The sequence below is a fragment of the Charadrius vociferus genome, unplaced genomic scaffold (assembly GCF_000708025.1).
Source record: "Charadrius vociferus isolate BGI_N301 unplaced genomic scaffold, ASM70802v2 scaffold365, whole genome shotgun sequence".
NCBI classification, from domain to species: Eukaryota; Metazoa; Chordata; class Aves; order Charadriiformes; family Charadriidae; genus Charadrius; species Charadrius vociferus.
Window position 1 is genome coordinate 2,963,971 of NW_009648559.1, and position 20,078 is coordinate 2,984,048.

Below are 20,078 nucleotides of genomic sequence, written 5' to 3' on the forward strand. Positions count from 1 at the left end.
TTCTTTCAATTTCCTTAGACAAGTATGAATCGTTACGGCATAAAAAGGCAGATTAGAGAGAGATTCATGGAAGCATCTTATATCCTCTATTGCTGAATCATTACTTGTGCAGCAACTCAGGCTCTTTTCTGTGGATGGCACAGGTCATATAATAGAGTGCCTTTTAGAGGACTAGTGGCCAGTATGTTTTCTCCCCCATACAGAAATGACATATGCCATTAGGCATCTGTCCTTAAACACCAAAATTGGCAGAATTTTAATAATACAGTCTGTACTTGTCATAAAGGGGAAGTTGGTAGAGCTATGAGTTCATTAGTCTGGAAAGAACGCTGTTGACAGGCAAGTGCTGGTGGATGGTGAGGCTGACCTAGTAATGGGAGATTGCTGTTGCATGCTCTAAAACTGAAGATTTTTCCGTTAGTATACAAGTATTCTGTGTCAGTTTGAGCAATATGTCTTACTATATTTTATCTATTTTCAGCAGAATATTAGATGATCTGGACCTTTCTTTTTTTCTCTGATTTTTATTTGCTTTTTTTCTTTTTTCCTTAAAATGTAGGAATATTCTGAGGACAGCAATTCTGAACCAAATGTGGATCTGGAAAATCAATACTACAATTCTAAAGCTTTGAAGGAAGATGATCCCAAAGCGGCATTAAGCAGTTTTCAGAAGGTTTTCTGTCTTTATATATGTTTTTATATTCATTCACATATTAAAATATTTGCTTACCATTTGAGTTCTTTTCAGGAATTTTAAGAGTAATGCTTATATTTTAACTTATTAATGTGCTAAGTTTATCATTGGGTGATTTAGGCTCCTGGCTGACTGCCTTTCAGGATCGTTCTTAGGGAGCATAAATAGGACGTGGAATAGTCCTATTTTATCGCAGAACTGGGGTTTTAATCTTCAGGATTTACTAAGTTAATTAAAGAGTCCTGAGTGTATTTTCATGTGTCAACTATAGAAGGTAGATCCATTTGTTCTTTAAAATGAAATGGCATTTTCCCCAGTGTCTTACGTAATGTAAGTGACACAGAGTTTCTTTCCTTCATGTCAGTTTTAGATTTTTAATGTTTGTACACTGCCACCAGAAAGCAATATGTTAGATGTAACTTACAAAAGAAAAAATAGATTTTGCATCTCTTGGCATAGTTATAGTGTGTAACAGTATTATATACATGACTTGAAAGAAACTTTCTAAAATTTTTACTGACAAAACATTCCCTTAACTGTGTTACATTAAAGCCTAGAAGCCTTTCTGATATGTGAAGAAACTGTAGTAATTCAGAAGTGTAAATTTTTGACTAATTTCGTCAAGGGGTGGGTTGAATCAGTTTTGCAGGCGGTGTTAGAACTTTTTTGTGTATGTGTATTTATGGAGTGGCATTAAAGTTTATTGTTTGGTGTTAGATAGCAACAACAAAAAAAATCTATAAATAACAATTCATCCTCCCTACATCAGCAAAGCTGTGAAAACTACTAAGATACATATCCCTCACTGACTTTCTCAATAATATCAGGGAAGGGTAAAATTGAAGAACAGGGCAGAGTGAACCATTATTGTGCAAGGAACAAAGTGGGGGGGAAAAGGCATGTATGGGATATGTACATTTTAAACAAGATGCAAATCCATTTATGTTTGAATAAAACTTTTATAAATACTGTTTAAAAATTTTTTCTATTTCAGGTTTTGGAGCTCGAAGGTGAAAAAGGAGAATGGGGGTTCAAAGCTCTGAAACAGATGATTAAAATAAACTTTAAATTGGTAGGAGTTACAGCTATCACTTCAGAGTAATGGCATAAATATGTATTTGATCCAGAGATCTTAAGTTATTATTCTAATTTATGGCTATGACACCTAAATCTGCCAGAACTTGTCTTTTGCAGCCTTTAATGGCTACTACAGACATGGCAGGGAAGTTATGTGGTGGTTGCAAGTCAAAGGCAAAATGATGCAAAATAGCTGCTGTAGTCAGCTGATACTCTCTGAGAGTCTGAGGCTCAGTCCTTGCTGTCCTGAGGTATCATACTGAAACTGGTAATGTTTCGATATATATGTACTTCCCCAGAACAAACCAGTGAAAAAATTTATATGCTGCATATGGAACTATTCCGAATAGTTGTATAGCCAACTCTGTTTTCTTCACTGAGATAAGTATTTTAAATGTCTATTCCATGCAGTCTTGCTGAAGCTATTCCTGATTCTGCTGCTTACGAATAAAGTGGTGATGTAAAAGTTCCTAAAAGCAACCACTACTGCATAGTCTTTCTGTTATGCTTTCTTTTCTGCATGTGCATCTGCAAGATGTACAGGTTGTAATAATTAAAACAAAAATTATACCATAATTTTGTTTTTCTTTTAGACTAACTTTCCTGAAATGATGAACAGATATAAACAGCTATTGACCTACATACGGAGTGCAGTTACAAGGAATTATTCTGAAAAATCCATCAATTCTATTCTTGATTATATCTCTACTTCCAAGCAGGTTAGATCATCAGTTCTTTCATCTTCATGGTTTTCCTTTTTGCATTTTTAGCCATGGACTTTTTTGTGTATGGTAGTCCATTGGTTCGGGATTTTTTGATCTTAATAGGAACATTTGCAGTAATAATTTTTGTCATATTGTTAAAATATATTTCCCACATTTAATGGGTTCTATCAACACATAACTTTTCAGAAATTTGTCTTTTTTTGGCAATATTTACCTGGGATTTCTATGCTAATAAGTAAAGTAATTTTTTTTTTCTAGCATAGTAGCTACACGCTAAGTGCCTTCTCAAATATAATTTGTAATTAAACAACTTTTTTTTTTAATTTATTTTGTGGGGAGAGAGGAAGCTTTGAAAAACTTTGCAATGAAGCGTTGGTGTTAAATACTGCCTGTCTTTGAGTGTACTGTGCAAGCTAGGTACATGTTCGTAGATACACAGCCCAGCTCCTTTTCTTTTGTGGTGTTGTAAAGCTTTACAGAGATCAGAAAGCTCCCCTAACTGAGTACCTGGAAGTAGCGCCCGCATATGGAGGATTACTGGTCTACAGCGATGACTCCTCTGTCATTATCACAATCCTACCTATCCTGCCACTTATAAGAAATCAAAGTTTAATAGTTGAATGATGGTTTACTTTTAAGGTCTAAAGGATTGTCTTAGACGATATCTTGTTGGCAGAGGTCGGTGTGTTTGGTCTAAATGCAGTTGGAGCCAGACCTGGAGGGACAATCTGGAACTCTTATCTTGATGTATAGCCACAGATCTGTTATCCCCAAAAGAACAATGTCCTTAAATAATGCTAATGCATTCTCTGTAGAACCTTTGTTAAAGGCCTTACTCAGCACTTTGATTTCCATTTTGGATGTTGTATTTTTGGGTTTTATGCAAGCAAACAGTTTGATGTGCTCAAGGGCTTTCTTCCACACAGCATTGATAGTATAGAAAGGAGAAAGCGTCTTTTCCTTTGACGATTTCTCTCTTTTTGTAAATCGTATTTTCTTTTTGATCTGTAAATTATTTTTGGTTTTCTTCTTTTAAGTAGGAGCAATGTTGCCTGTTACTGTTTGTCTTTTGTTACACAACACAAGAATTTTATTACTTGGTTATGTAAGATGGGCTTGTATAAGGTAGCTTTCATTTTTCACTACCATGATAGATGGTTGCAAATCTTAGAATGTGAATATTTTTTCATTATATCTATTTCATATAAGAAAAGCAAGTGTACTTTCGTTACTTTAGAAGCTCTTTACAATTTAAAAGCAGACATTCAATAAGATGCAGATATCTTATTTTGAAGTTCAAGCATGCACTTTTAGTTTGTTCAGATTGACTTTATTAACAGGTACAAATTTGCTGTTTACAATTATAGAATTCTGATTTTTTATGTCAGATGGATTTGCTTCAGGAATTCTATGAAACAACACTTGAAGCTCTGAAAGATGCTAAGAATGATAGATTGTGGTTTAAGACAAACACAAAGGTAAAATACATAACTTACTGATTTTTGCTTTTGTTTGTGACACCTTCAGCTAACGCTTATAAATTATAATTGTGAAATCTTAATAGACCTTAGTACTTCAACTTTTTTTTCATTACAGCTTGGCAAATTATATTTAGAACGAGAAGAATATGGAAAGTTACAAAAGATTTTGCGTCAGCTGCATCAGTCATGCCAGGTACCTTTGCATTCTAAATCACTGTATCTTAGTAGACAACATTGATTTTTTTTATTTTATTTTTTCTTCACGTCTGTTGTTGGCCTTTGAGGCATGTTGCTGAGCTTTAGTATAGAGGGAAGAAATACTGTGCCTGCTTTAATGTGTTATCTGTTCGATAACATAAACAAAAAATATGTTTTTAAGAAGTGTTTTATTCCTTGCTTAAAGATGATTTTAAAAAAATTATTCTGACCTGCTGATTAAATTTCAGTGCAGGTGCAAAGATGAGAAGCACATACAAATATTCTCTAACACATAGACATTTATTTTAAAATATAGTGAATGTTCCAAGTGAGCTTTACTCAAAACTGAAAGTACAGTTGCTACTTTCCCATTTGGAAGGGGGAAAAAACCAAATTAGTCGTGCAGCCTGCTCTGCTTGTTTGTGTCCCCTTTTCCTCCAGCATGGAAAACAGGTTACAAGTATCTGGGAAATGCTTGTTATAGGCAGCAGAAGAGTTGTATGTATTATCTTTATACATGTATGTGTGTCAGTCATTGCATTTATATACTGAGAAAGTGGTTTAAGGAAAGAGGAAAAGAATAAAGGGCAAAGTTCTGAAAGTTGTTATAAAGAAAATATTTAATTAAAAACATTGACTTTATTTAAAAAGGCCTTCAAAAATTGGCCTGTGTTAAGTTCTTTGAGTATATGTTTTGTGTTAATAGTTATATCAAAATTTTAGTGTTAGGAGTATCCTTATTTCTGACAGAAAATTACTGAGAATATTTGGTAATAATTTTTTTTACTAGTATAAAACTGAAATCGCTGTTCTCTTGAAATTTCACAGTATTTATTACTTAATCTATCCTAGACTGATGATGGGGAAGATGATCTAAAAAAAGGTACTCAACTATTGGAAATCTATGCTTTGGAAATTCAAATGTATACAGCACAGAAGAATAACAAAAAACTTAAAGCACTATATGAACAGTCATTGCACATCAAGTCAGCCATTCCTCATCCACTGATCATGGGAGTTATCAGAGGCAAGTTAGTCTTGAATTTTTCATTTAACTTCTGTTGCATAGATTAGTTTTATGAAAATCTGATAACTAATGTTTTTTTCAAGGTCCAACTATAAAGACAAAGGATCCTGTAGATTCAAAGGCAGACAAACCATATGTGAATAAAGGACTACACATGCAGCGGCTACAGTCTCACCATTTAATGTTTGCCTCCTGTAAGACTTCAGCTCTGCTGTTCTGGTGCCTAAGCACCAGATGCACTGGTCAGAAGGGGAGTTCAGTTAGCTACATATACTGTAGGAGAGAAGCAATAGAATAACAAGAGGAAGACTTGAGCTGTTTGACACCATGGCAGGCAACAAAGGATAAATGCAAAGGCATTTGCAAAGGATAAAAATAAAGCCTTGACAGGACGGCAAGCGGAAGGGACTGGTATTTCTGCAATCCCCTTTTGCAAATTTGTGCTTGATGTCTCGCCTTGCTAAAATTCATCAGGAACTGAAGAGCTTTAAAAAATACTATTCGTTATATTTAATGATGAATTATAGTGGAAGCACACCATGTCTCTTGGAAAAAAAAGACTTTCTCCAGAATACTGCTGTGCATTCCCTCTTCCCCTAGTGTAGACACTTGCACAGACAATCAGGCATCAATGGGTACTTCAGAAATAAAAGGGGATATAGAGTATTTCTCAATTTTTCTATGTGGTTTTGCTCAACAGACTGGGAAAATTCCATAAATGTAGGAAGCTCGTTGCCTTTGAAATGGAGCTAAATCCCATAATAGTTTTTACAGTATTTTAACATAAGGTTAAATAATTATTGGCTGTGAGGATTAGTGTTCTTTTAGATTTATCGTGTGGGTTGGGTTTTGTTTTTTCTTCTTTGGAATGGGTTTCTTCAAATGACAATGCTGTATGTGAAGGCCCTAATGCTCTTTTTTCCCTAGTGATTTCAGAGAATGAAAAGACTCCTGAAAATATTTCAATAATCTATTTAGAAATAGCGTGGAACTTCTGAGTACAATTATTGTAGTCAGCAACAAGCACGCAGTGTTCCTTTTCTCTTCATCTGTGTTTTCTTTTCAGAATGTGGAGGCAAAATGCACTTAAGAGAAGGAGAGTTTGAAAAGGCACATACTGATTTTTTTGAAGCATTCAAGAATTATGATGAATCAGGGAGCCCCAGAAGAACCACTTGCTTAAAATACTTGGTCTTAGCAAACATGCTTATGAAATCGGGAATAAATCCGTTTGACTCTCAGGAGGTACTTTTTTTTTCTCGCCCCCCCCCAACTCACCCCCCCCCCCCCCCCCCCCCCCCTTCTTGTCTGAATCAGTAGAGAAATTGTCCAAAAGATGCAAATGGAAAATAATATTTAAAATCTAAACATGCATATTGTGCTTTCTGTTCTGTGTAGGCTAAACCATACAAAAATGATCCAGAGATTCTAGCAATGACAAATTTAGTAAGGTAAGATTTTCATTTTTCTGGAGAAGAGAACAAAAAATAAAAAGATACAGTGTCCAAACCAGAAGTGAAGTGGCTTTTCTCTGCACAGCTAACACAGTTATTTCATAAATATTGGGCAAATATTTGTAGACTGTTTTTCTGAAGAAAATTCTATTTACTATGACATACCAAAGTATTTATACTATACCAGGTACAGAAGCATGCTGTTGTCTTCTACTGTGGTGAATTTCTTATGTAGTGGCAAAAACCTCATTTCTTCCCTTAAATAAAGTTGTCCCACCTTGTATTGCAACTGGGCCTTAGGGTTTGGCTGATTATATTTGAGAAACTGAGATGATTGACACCAAATACCAAAGCCAATAGAATAATTGGATGCATGGATATCTCATGATTACTAAAGGAATTTTGTAATTCAGGACTACAAAACTGAACTCTCAAGTGATCTCCCCTATCCTTCAAACATGTGAAAATCAAAAGAATGCTTCATTACTTCTTGGAGGCAACTGTGGTGTGAGAACTTTTAGGGTATTAAAATCATCAGGCAAAATAAGTTGAAGTGAGGCAGTTTTAGTATACTGTGCTGTGAAGCTAACCTGTGCCATCCACTTTCTCCTGCTTTTGCTTTATCAAGTAAAAAAAATGAACAACGTGTAGGAAAACTTGTCCCACCTTTTCATTATGTAGGAAGGAATGCCTGCTCAGGTTTGGAAATACAGAGTTGATCTCAAGTTGGAACAAACCTGATACTGCTCTGGTGCTGCACCATTGTATGCATACAAATTGTTTCTGAAAGTGAGGATGTTCAACCATTATTGACATAATGATGAATAAATGATTTGGCAGTTTATTAAGGGACTATTTCTGATAATTCTACTTTAGATGTTTCTACTTCACTGTCATTGTTTCATGTGAATTTGAGGCAGAAGGAACTCCAGATGACCTTACTGAATCTGATTTTATTAATTTTTCTAATTTATATCTTTTTATCTTGACATTTGCGTATAAGTGCTTCTTTAAAATTAATAATGCAATTAAAGCAGTGTAGATAAGAAATATGCATAAGATAAAATCAATTATGTTTTTAATTCTTCCTATAGTCTACATTGGGAACTCGAATGTTTTACATACAGTAAAAAAGAGACTACTGGAATAAACAATAAAATGTACTTAACTGAAATTCCTTTTAATTGTGAAGTAAAATTTAGTGGTTTCATGTGTGCATTCCACTCGTATAACTCCATGTATAAACTTCTCAAGTTCCACCTTAAACTTAACTGGCCTTTTTCTTGCCCATTTTAGTGATAATAAAGGATGGGGGGTTTTGACCATTTTAAAAACAATTTGAAAATGTACAGAGACTACGATGGAAAAATAGATGATATTTTTTAAAATATTTGATGGTTAGTATTAAACAGAAATTGAAAGCATGTATTGAACACTATGTTTTTCAGATAAAGTAAAAGGTCTTGTTTCAATGGTTACAGCTCTTACCTTTAAATGATGCTGTGGTGCCACTACTGAACAATAGGTGTTTAAATCCACCTTCTTCTTGTAATCCTTTCTCAGATAACAAGATTGACTAGTTAAACAATATATACACTAAAAATAAGCTATAAATAAAAATATAAAAATTATATTATGCCAGAATTATTGATGGTTAATCCTGGAAGTCGGGATTTCTTCCATCTTCCAGTATTTTTAGAATTCAGCTTAAGATGGACATTCTAGAAACAGTAACAGCCTTCTACGCTCTTTTTAGCTTTTATTTGTTCCATAAAATAAGGCTCCATGAAGCCAAAATTGAGGTAATGATACTTTTCAAAATTGGCTATTTTTAGGGTCTAGGCTTTTTTAAAGAATAACTTAAAGTACAAAGGTTTTGAAACTAGAGTGCACTTGTGGAATAACTAAATACTCATACTAAACTTCTGTAAATGCTACTAAAATTGAAATAGGAGAAATGCTATTTCTGCTGCATCTCATCTTTAAATAGTTTTTCCTTATAAAGGTTCTCAATATAATTATTTGTGACCAACACTGAATACAGTGGGTTTTTTAGAAGTTGTAGAACGAAGTCTTACAAGTCTGTTTTTTAAAAAACAATAATTCGGTCTCTTGGTTTTTTCTGAAGTGCCTATCAGAATAACGACATCACTGAATTTGAGAAGATTCTGAAAACAAATCATAGCAACATCATGGACGATCCCTTCATAAGGGAGCACATTGAAGGTATTTTTGCAGGCTATCTTAATCCTTTTTTTTTTTTTTTTTCCCCCCTCCTCCCCCCCCCCCCCCGGTTTATTTTTCTTCTTGGCATAATGAGAGTTCTTTTGTAATTACTCTTGGACGATACCCTTACTGTTTCCAAGTTCTTTAGAAATTGGTCAAGGCCAACATGCATCCAGGCATGTAGAATGACTGTGAAGAATTGCAGGAATGATGAAGAAAGCTCTAGCAAGAGTGGATAGTCTGAGACAATATCTACAGTAGTGTTAGGCACTGAATATTTTTTCCATTGGAAAGATGAAATGAGGGTAACCCTTACTTGTAAAGGTTGTTTGTGTCAGTCTCAACAGTTAGATGTTTGCTAGTTTATAAGTTAAATTTTTTAAAGACAAAATATGTAGACAATGTAATGAAGGTTGCATTAATAAACGTGTAGTAATAAAATATATAATAAGATACATAATGTATCTAATGTAAGTTGAAAACAATGTTTGGATTTATTGTACCTATACTTAATAAAACAGGGGAACACACTAACACAGGCCTATCCATTCCATTAACATGATGAAATAAAGTTACCCCCTGCATTTGTCATGTATCTGAGAATTTAAAAGTCTCTTCGCCTAGTAAGTGTCCAGTTTTTCGGATAACTACTGTTTTCATCAAGAATAGGGCTTACTGTGGCATTGCAAGGTCATTTAGCTGGATAGTTACATGAAAGAAAAGAGTTAAATCCAGAGACCTGGTTTTCTTACGCTTCTTGTTTGTAAAAGAGAACATGGCAAACAGCAGGGGAAACTAAATATAACCCCTCTACTGCTGTTACACGTCGACTACTGGTAAGCTTCAAAGTCTTGTAGGGAGACTCTAAGATTAGAGGGATGGATGCTTAAGGAAGAAAGTATGACAGAAGTGGAAAGCAAGAGAAGGAGGACAGTTGAATCAAAGGAGTGATGAGAATCTGAGTTTCACCCCCTATATGATAATAGTCTGCTGGTGATATGCGGGGGCAAAAAAGACCTTCTCGTCTTTTTCACTCAGTAGGGATACAGAATGTGTTTGTGGTTATAATGTTTACATACCTTGCCTGATTGTTTTACGCTCCTTTAGTTTTATTGAGATACATAACCTGGTCTTCAGTATTATTTTTCATTATATAAACAGTCCTTGAGTAACTAGTTAAGTAAAAATGGATCTAGCTCTTTTTCTGTTAATTTACAATTGTAATTTATGCTTTGATTTTATCCAAATTTTCTTTAGTAATGTAAAAATTTCTAAAACAATGGCTGTACCTTCTTCTCTAATAAAAATCACTCACTTCATGCAGACTCTGTTTTATACTTCTTCAATTCCTCATCATAATTATACCATTAGGCCCTGATCTTTTAACTTAAAATGTGAATATTTCTCATGAAGTTAAATGCACGCAGACTTAAGTTTCAGAGCCTTAAAAATACCTCTTCTCACTTTTGTACAAGGCAAGCATTCTAGCCATAAATTAGAGGGGCAGACATACCGTGCAAGAATCTGTATGATTTACCCAGTTAGTTTGAATAATTTAAATTTTTATCGGGGAATACGTTTTGCTCCATGTCTAAACAGTTTTTAACTCTTATCTGTCCATCTTCAGAGTTGCATATTGCTTGGGTCCCTGGAAAAGGAGGATTCTTTTATTTTGCTGTGCTTCCCTACCTCACTGAATTACTACCTTAAAAGATAATGGTATTTAGGCTATCTTTCTAGATGGTGCTGTATTGCATCTTTATTTCAGTACTGTTGTTTTTACAGTATTTATTTCTTCTTCTCTTACAGAGCTTTTGCGAAACATCAGAACACAAGTGCTTATAAAATTAATTAAGCCTTACACAAGAATACATATTCCTTTTATTTCTAAGGTAAGTGTCAGTAGAGCCTTGCATTTGCTTAAGTTAATGATTAATTGTGAATAAAAGCTGTAAAATAAATACAGTGCTTCCAGAAATAGAACATCTAAAATATAATCTAAACCATAAAGCAGTATTGATGCACTGCTGGCAGCTTTACAGTGAAAAAATGTAAATTTCAAAGTGTCGTCCAAATGCTTTTTATAATATGTACTACGATGTACTTGTAAAATATTCAATTACCATATTCTACTTGGTGTAGAAAAGCACTTTTCTGAAGAGAAAATGTGAAATTTGTATAATTCAAAATGTAATTATGAACGTAAATTTTGTGAAGATAAAGATCCAAATTTTAATTCTGTGTGTTCAAAAGATATCTTCGAATGTCTGCATTGTAAGAGTTAGAGAACTGTGGTAGTAGAACAAAATTACTAGAAAACCAGAATCACTGATTTCATTCCCTAGCCTGGAAAGAAAAAAATCAAAACCCAGTGACAATAGATGACTGTTTCTGTCTCCTGCAAGTCTGTGCTTTTTCTTGGAAAAATTCACAGCATTCCAAACTATATGATGAAGTATTAGACATACCTATTTTTATGCTTAAATTCTCTTCAGAACTCTGTGCGCTTTTTTTTTTTTAAGCTAGCCTTAACGTTTGTAGAACTTGCTTGAGCCAGAAGATGCAGTTTGCCCTCTAAATGATTTTGAGTACGGACCCATTCTTTTCCGATAATTACTGTCTTATTTTATTTCCTGGGGGGTTTTGTGGTTGTTTTTTTCCTTTGTGTGTTGTTTTGGGGGTTGGTTGGTTGTTGGTGTTTTTTTTTTTTCAGTAAGTCAGCAAAGGAACTCCTCTTTTGGAGCTTTCCAAATTTTTCTGATTTTTCCAATTTTGCTTTAGCCTCTTCAGCCTTTGCTGAGAGGTTACTAATCTTTTGATCATTGGCGATGTATACTTTGGGTGGAGTTCTTTTGCTGGATAGTTGGTTATTGAATTGACACTTTCTAACAGTAAGAAACAGAAATGAAACCAAATTCTGTATATGAAGATAAAGATTGGAAGGATTTAGTGTTGCAAAACAGTAGCAGCATAATGACTTTTCTGTTTCTTTTAGGAGTTAAACATAGATGTAGCTGATGTGGAAAGCTTGCTTGTGCAGTGCATATTGGATAAGTACGTACTTTATTCTTGATTACTGATCTTTACTTTAAAATGATCAAAGTATACAAGAAGCAGCAAAACAATATTTCTGTGCATTGTGACAATGCTGGTTGATTCTAGAACTGAAAGGTAATGATGCTGACTTTGGATTTGCTTGGCTTATGAGCAGTAAGGTATATTTGTAAGACGTGAACCAAGAAAATTACAGAGAGATTGAGTGGCATGTTTTTACTTTAATTTTTAATTATGTAATAAATTACTTGAATTATTATGAAATTATGAAAATTATTATTCTTAGTAATTGCTGCTTATACACATGTATATTTTCGAGTACATTTTCAAGTTGACAAATTAGGAGTCTGCTCTCCTTGACTGGAAAAACTTAACTACAATTTGTAAAATTTTTTGGGGAGTGTAACTTGTATCTACTAGGAAAATATAATCCATGCATGGGTTTATATTTTAATTTCTTTGACATAAATCTCCATATTTCATGATTCCTTGCCTTTCAAGAACTGTTTACCTTATATTGCTTCAGACCTTATATGTGGGTCATAGCTAGGGAGATAATATATGCATTGCCCAATGAATTACTTCATTTGATTTCCAATCATGTTGACAACTAAATAGGCAGTACTCCCTAGGATAATATATGATAAAAGTGCTGAATTCTGAAATGGACTTTGTGTGTCTTGTGTAAGGCCACCTCTTATTTTACCTCTGATTTCTTGTTAGCTCCTATTTCCATGTGGATTAGCAATTTATAGTTATTTATTTATTTACTTCTAGCACTATACATGGCCGAATTGATCAAGTCAACCAGCTCCTAGAACTGGATCATCAGAAGAGAGGTGGTGCACGGTATACTGCGTTAGATAAATGGACCAACCAACTAAATTCTCTCAACCAGGCTGTAGTCAGCAAGCTGGCCTAACAGAAAACAAGCTTTTACAAACGTACTTAAGGCAACAGTGCAGTGATGTAAACCTTAAAAGAACTGGGAATGGCAAAACTACTGTCGGTTGGTGTGCCCTGAAATTATTGGAGTTATGGCAGAAGTGCTTTTTTGATCAGCTGGTTTGTGTTTTGCTGCTGCATTTATCCCAAGAAAAAAACAGCTTTAATCTCCAGAAGAAAACCAAAATACCACGGGATTTATGCTGTATTGACATCTTGCCCTAAACATACAACATCCTAGTAATTTGTCAAAGGGCAATTAATGACCAGAGAGAAGATTTTTGTCATGATTTTAAATACACTGACACGTTACTGTTGGTTAAATTTAAACATGTTTTACCTGCAGAAATTCTCTCACAGAAATAACCTGCAATAACTTGAAATGCATACCCTTTTGAACACTTCCTTTTCTCATGTATAAATTGAAATGTTTGCTGCATTTTGCAAAATGTCAATTCTCCAAAAATGTGTCCGTATATTTCTGTACCTGCAGTGTAGTAAAGGTTTAGAAGAAACCCCATAATTATAGTGGCATACTGTCACTTAGGTTTCAAGCAGCAAAATAAACAGTGCAGTTCAGAAATTGTACAGTTTGTTTCTTGATGTGCTTTCATTATACTTGATTTTTACTTTTGTTATTTTTAAAAGAAAATAGGTATTACTTCATCCTCACCTCACTTATGAAGGACAATATGGAGATTTTCAGTCTAAACCTTGGTATGCGTGCTGTTGATTTTTCTTCCCCCCACAATTGTTAAACGTAAATACTAAAGAGTTTAAAAGCTGACATCTAGCAGTCTTGCTAACTGACTTTATCTTGCAAGATACCAAACCGTTATCAGTCCTCTCTAGTTGAAGTTGGTGGGTATTTGGCACTTCTCAGGAATATGCTCAGTTTTTATTTTGGTACTGCAAGAATACAGGTTTGCCTGGCAGTACCCTGGGAATAGAAATGCAGACCGTACTTGTTATCTCTCTTTGCCTAATCTGTGGTCTTTTTGACCAAATTCAGTGTATATAAAAAGACACTGTGTGTACAGAGTGGGGACCAAGTACAGTGACCTCAGTAATAATGGAATCTGTTCTGTCCCAAATGTCTGATTGTATTGTAGTCCCTTCAGAGTTGCTATTCAGGTCCTGAAGTCCTACCACATAGTAGGTGCATGCCTTTCATGTCCTAAGATTTTGGGATCATCAGATCCGTTTGAAATACAGAGCTGCAGTGTTGACCACATCAACTTTTCTCCCTGTAGCAGTTTTTTTGGAGCTGACAGAAAAATTCTCTTGCAGCTCTCAGAAATGTAGAAGAAATTTTGTAGGGTCACTTCTTCCATAACTGCAAGTACTCCATTTTAAAGCTGAGGGTATGGTGTAATGGTGCACAAAGCCGTGCCATGCACAGTCATTGTTATAGTAGAAGGAAAAATATGGATGTAGAGCAATTAACACCACCCCAAAAATACTGAAAAAGCCTAATAAGTGACACGTCCATCACATATGTGCAAGACAGCATGGTAAATCCAGTGTTCTAGGGTAGGATTTAAATTGGTAACGATGCATAATTAAATATGATAAAATTAACTTTCATCTGAAGAATAGTTATGCCCCTCAGAAAATTATTTTGCTCTGCAGTTGTCAAAGCAAGTGATTAATTTTTTTTTCCCTAGTGTTTACACAGTAAGAGTTAATGTGTTGCGTGAGTAGCGTGATGCTGAATCTTGGGTGAGCATTTCACCTTCATTGATGCGTATTTTTACCAATAGGTGTTTCTAATTTATCCACTTACTTAAAATAATATAAAATATGAATATAAATTGAACTTAGTTTTTAAGCAAAGATTTTCTTTCATAAAATCTGTAGATAACATTTACTAAAGAACATTGTTCATATTTTGATTCCTTGTAGTGCTGTGATGTATAACATTGTTTTTACTTTGAAAATTCCACTAAGATCTGGTGATGTGAAATTGAACTTAATAATACTGCACAGTGATTGGGACCCTTATCTGCAGATCCAGAGATTTTACTTTGGATAGCCAGTCTTGCAAGTTTCTCCTTCCCATGGGGACAGTGGCAGCTATTTCAGCATGTTTCCTTCTCTGCCATTTCCTGCTACCTTTGCTGGAACAACTACTCTCTTCTAAAGGAGGGAAAAAAAGAACTGTGCGTAAAGTTAGTATTGCTAAAAAAAAAAAAGTCATCTTGACTTTGTTGGAATTGATGTAACCTTCCCATCCCAGCTATGTCTGTTGGGAAGGCATATTTGGATTTTTTTAAGAAGAAAATGGGAATACTGCAGTAAATCTTGTCCTATCCAGCTAGTCCCCTTGTTTCAGCTTTTTGTTGTGATGGACTAATTATAGTAGGACTAATCCAACTAGTGAAAGACTATATTAATTTGAATAGTGAGGGCTAGCAATGTGGTTTCAGATTGAACAAGTGTCAGAGCCTACCTCTAATAAACTGTTGTATGTTTTGGCATGCTTTAGTTCTTACTCATGCATACAGTGCCTTAGCATCTGTGCTCTAGGCACATAATGAAGATTTATATAATCCCTAAGGGATTCTACCCCTTTTCTGAGTTCTCATAATTCTTAACCTGGAAGATGAGAATTATCTGTGGGGAAATGCGGAGGAGCTGTGTTGTCATACAACTGCAGCAGAAATTGCTAATAGTTGCTATAGCCCAGTTGGTCCCTGGTAGATCTGGCTCTGGTGTCATTTCTACCTCCTCAGGAAAAGTGAACATGCAGTTGAAGGAAAAGGGTGAATTAATTTATGTTGGTTGTTTTTTTTTTTTTTTTTTTTTTTCAAATGACATTATTGCACTGCAGGTTGTTCAAGAAGTGCTAAGCAGCCTCACTGCATTTTCCCGTCTCGGTTCCAATTATTGAATTTCTGCAACTGTCATTAGCTGTCAGAGCCATGCTTTTCACAACTTTTTGGATGTTTATATACACCTTTTGTTGCTGTTGGTACAAGACAAACAGGCACCTTAGCTAGTACCGATAACACTGTCCACAAAAGAACATTTTAATGGCTGTTGGCATCTTATGTAAGATTACAATAACGATTAATCAGCTCTTAAGTTGCTGGCATCTTATGCATTAACACTGAACATCATGCAAATGAAATCTGGAAGGATGTGGGTGCTATGGCTGCATGTGTCTTAGATTTTTTAAATTATTATTTATCAAACATACTTTGGAGGAATGCATTATTTTCTCATCTCAAAGTCCTTCTCTAATGGATTGGATCTGAAGCCATGATGTAGTGAGGATTTCATTTTCCTTTCATTTTAAAGAGGCTTAGAAATAATATTGAACAAAAAAAAAAGAAAACAGAAGAAAGGTAAGGCAGCTGAAACGCACCTGGCAGAATAATACCATGAAGGTATTTGAACTGTAGTCTGTAAATAAACACTGTCATTTTTGTAATTAATCAGAAGCTGTCAGCTGTAAAACACTATGTCTGTATTTGAAGACTGTATTTTCACATTTACCTTTTTTTTTGAGAGGTAGTGAATTAATTTACTTGAGCAGGAACTGTGCATGTACAGATTAAGGGTAAAATGACATCACTCTGGACAGTACCCCTTCCTTTTTCAAAAATACAGCAGTTATTTGAACTAAATTTCCATATATAGATATTAATACTGACTTTAAAAATAAAAGTTTAGCTGTTACTTTATTATTTTCAAAATGCTAAAAAAATGTTTTAGAACCAGATTAGAGAACAAGATAAAATACTACATTACAGCTAGTCATAGTTAAGTGTTAATTAAGATATTGACAGAAAGGATTATCACCGCCTTAAATGCTTCTAAACCTGTGGAAACGTAGATTGCAACCTGCATCTGCGTTATAATAATTGCATATTTAGCACTAAATTTTAGATGTAGTAACTGTAAGCATTACAGCAAGAGTAGAGGCTAATCCCTTCCTGGCCGCGTTACAAGGAGTTGCAAGGCAGAATCTCTGCCGGTTGGCTCTGCTGCCTCTTTGCAGCTGCTCTCGGTGGGAGTGCTGGGCTCACTGGCTGCTGCCAGGTACTAATCCCATGTTGCTATCAGAATCGTGATTCTCAGATTCGTGGACTAGTTCCCAGCTCACCTTCCCACTTTGGTTGCCCGATGTTCCCTGTTGCGTCTGCCCTTAGCTGCCTGTGCAGGATGCTACATGTCATATCTCCCCACATCAGATACAAATGTTTATTTGCCAAGATATACTTTGCTTTCTGTACTTGTCTTTTTCTAGAACCACGCTGAAAAGTTGAGTCCCAGTCCAGTAAAACTCTCATTTTGGAGCATTCCGGCTGCTTGAAGAGGCACTTGCTCCCTGCGGCAGCCTCCAAACCCACCAGAGCTGTTGTGGTGCTGCTGTGGAGCTCAGTCTCAGCCTGCTTAGACCTCGGGGGTGGAGCGGGGTGTTACTGAGCAACCCTTAGTTCATACTTCCATGCTAGTGAGATTAAGCTTATATGGATGTTCAGCCTTCAGTATAAGAAGCTGCCTTGATTTCAGTGAGACGTGCTTTAATCACATGCTTACATGTTTTACAGGACTTTTAACCCACTAGATGTAGATAGAACCTATGTAAGGAGAGAGCGAGAGTAGTCAAACATACGCTGTTAGATTTGCCTGTAAATCTGTGATTTTAATTCCAAATACAGTCCAAGTGCCTTTCCATACTGCTGAGATATTTTGGGTTTGACTCCATTTTTAATTTTTGTGTTGACCTAGATTTTCTTCTTCACTTTGTCGATGTCCTCCATTGTATGCAGGAAGGATATCACCGCTATCCGGCAGATGTAGCAATAAACCCAACAGCTTATTAGCAAAAATCGCAGTCAGCACCCACCAGGTTCAAGCATCATTTTTGCTTCCAAACTGTTCACTTATTTATTCCGTGTTACAATAAAAAAGTAGCAATAATTGTTTACGAACTGCCAGATTTGAGAACTGGACCCTTAGGACTGAATATTCAAAACCAGCTACTGCAATTACCAGTGTGTTTAAATTGAAAAGGGTTTTTTAAAGAAATTTTGGCTTCCTTAAGGACTGGTACACTGTTGAGTTCTCTTACACAACACTGGATCAAGATGATAATGATGATGTAACCAGATACCCTGGCACAGTTCTGATAGCTGTGGATAGAGGATCTAACATAACTGGTTCCGAGTGCTTTGGTATGTTTTTCTTTTTGGTGACAACACAGTTAAATTTTATGGGAGACTTGAGTTCTTTTCACCCGAGTGGCCACTCAGGTCACCCAGCATGACTTTCTGTATTATGTATATTGTATAGATTTATGTAGCTCTGATGTCTATTTAATCACTGCCCAATTTAGATCTTAGAACTTCTTGTTATTGTTGTTTAAGTATGCATAACAGCCCTTTCAAGTGTGAACTTTCTGTTGGTATGTATCTTGGGAACAAAAGAAGGATTTCATAATGAACAGTCTTGCCATAATGAGTCATTATTTTTAAAAATACAGCAACTATCTTAAGCAAATGTCATAATATATATTCTGTGGTCAGCGCCAATTTGGACAAATTAAGCTGCATTCCACACGAAAACGCTGGTGTGCTAATACAAGACGACAATTGTTCTAGTTGTTTCAGTGGGATTTTTTCCACTGTTTTCTGTCCAGTCAGGCAAGTTCTCCCACATCACTTGGGAGATGAAAAGTGACTAGGTTTTAAAGAAGTCAACCTAACTTTGCAGAAATAAGCTTAACGCATTCAACTATGGGGAATAAAATACATTTCACTCAGTAGAGATTTGTTGTTTGATTTGCAGAGATTAAGTTTAGGTGGCTTATTTTATGTTTCGTCATTATTTATCTGTAGATTTACATCTCATATTTAAGTTCATCAATGGCTGATGAAATGCTGTTCCATTGCATCAGCTGAAAGCTCTTGATATAACCAGCTTAACCCCCAGTTTTACTTTCGTGACTTATGTTGAAACAATAAATGTCATTGTGTAAAAGCCCCTGGGAACGTAACATCATAACCTCAAATTAATCTGTGTTACTATCTTGAAGTGGCTTCCTAGGGTTATGAACACTTGTGTTAGTTCTGCTGACCATTTAATTTTGTCAAGAAAAGTGCTGAGATACAGAAGTGCATACAAAGCGTACAACTGCTGCAGTTAGGATGAGGTTTCTGCATCAATTGGGGTGCTGCAGCAGTCCTCCTGTTCTCTTAATTTGTAGTAAAACACTGTCCTCACTGAAGTTAATAGAAATCCTATAGTTAAATTTAATTGGGCTTACAGCTTCACTCTCTTCCATATGATCTGAGACCTATGATTTTGTTGGCTGCAAGCCCATGAAAACGTAAGTCACAGAACATAAGTAATGTTGCAGACATCTAGGCAAAAGTTGCACTTAGATGGTGATCCTGCTGATGTGGATGGAATAGCACAGAAGCAGTGACAGTCTGCACAAGTTCCCCGTCTGTGTCATCTGTTTGCAAGATGGGATCTTGCTGTGCAATGTAATATCCATCTTCATAACACCATATGTTATGTACAAAGTTTTAATGGTGAAGAGCAACTCCTAAGAAAACACAAAGGGATTATGTGGATTAAGCCAAGAAATAAATTTTTTATAAAGTAGAACAAATTGTTACATAGCATAATGAACATAAATCTGGAAAGAATAAATAATTGTAAAATAAAGGCTAAATCTAGGAAGTTCTAGCAAGATAGCTCTGCAGAGATGTTTTTGGTAGTTTTATCTGTCAAATTCAGATATAGGCACACTTATTTTTTCCCTTAACTGTGCCATTTATTCCCCATGCAAGAACCTCTATCAAGCAGAAACCTCTTTCTTGTATTAATACATTTTACAAATGTATTTTACCTGCAAGTGCTCAAGAGTCTCCTCCCAAATATCCTTTACATTTTTCTTTTACCAAGGTACCCAGTCTAGTTTTTTTTTTCCCCTGCCATGATTTAGGAATGTTGATAAAACATTATCCACCAGGTTGTAAATAAATCATGCTTGACTACCATTAAACCCAAGGCAACACACATACTACTTTAATGAAACGTAGGAACACTATACATTGAACACGCGTATGGGAGCATACATTGTTAGGCAGCACCGCCTCCTACGCTGGTTTCCTGTCCTTCGCAGGACTTTGGTGGCATTACTCGTGAAAATTAAACACGAGTTAAACCCAGGGCAGC

At 35.4% G+C, this 20,078-nt stretch overlaps 1 protein-coding gene across 1 annotated transcript; it reads left to right on the plus strand.

Annotated features, from left to right (window-relative positions):
• The first annotated feature begins 565 nt into the window (after positions 1-565).
• On the plus strand, positions 566-13,587 carry COPS2 (COP9 signalosome subunit 2). Its single transcript, XM_009886137.1, has 12 exons — positions 566-673; positions 1,689-1,766; positions 2,365-2,490; positions 3,885-3,974; positions 4,093-4,170; positions 5,028-5,202; positions 6,269-6,447; positions 6,601-6,653; positions 8,785-8,882; positions 10,692-10,774; positions 11,878-11,936; positions 12,714-13,587. The coding sequence occupies exons 2-12, from the start codon at positions 1,743-1,745 to the stop codon at positions 12,856-12,858; spliced, it is 1,110 nt and encodes a 369-aa protein (XP_009884439.1). The 5' UTR covers positions 566-673; positions 1,689-1,742; the 3' UTR covers positions 12,859-13,587.
• The last annotated feature ends 6,491 nt before the right edge of the window (positions 13,588-20,078 follow it).

Excerpts from the sequence above, each read along its gene's own strand:
- COPS2 (XM_009886137.1), top strand. The coding sequence starts at position 1,743 with ATGATTAAAATAAACTTTAAATTG. Across the intron at positions 2,491-3,884 it reads ATATCTCTACTTCCAAGCAG|ATGGATTTGCTTCAGGAATT; the intron begins GTTAGATCATCA and ends TTTTTATGTCAG. Across the intron at positions 4,171-5,027 it reads AGCTGCATCAGTCATGCCAG|ACTGATGATGGGGAAGATGA; the intron begins GTACCTTTGCAT and ends AATCTATCCTAG.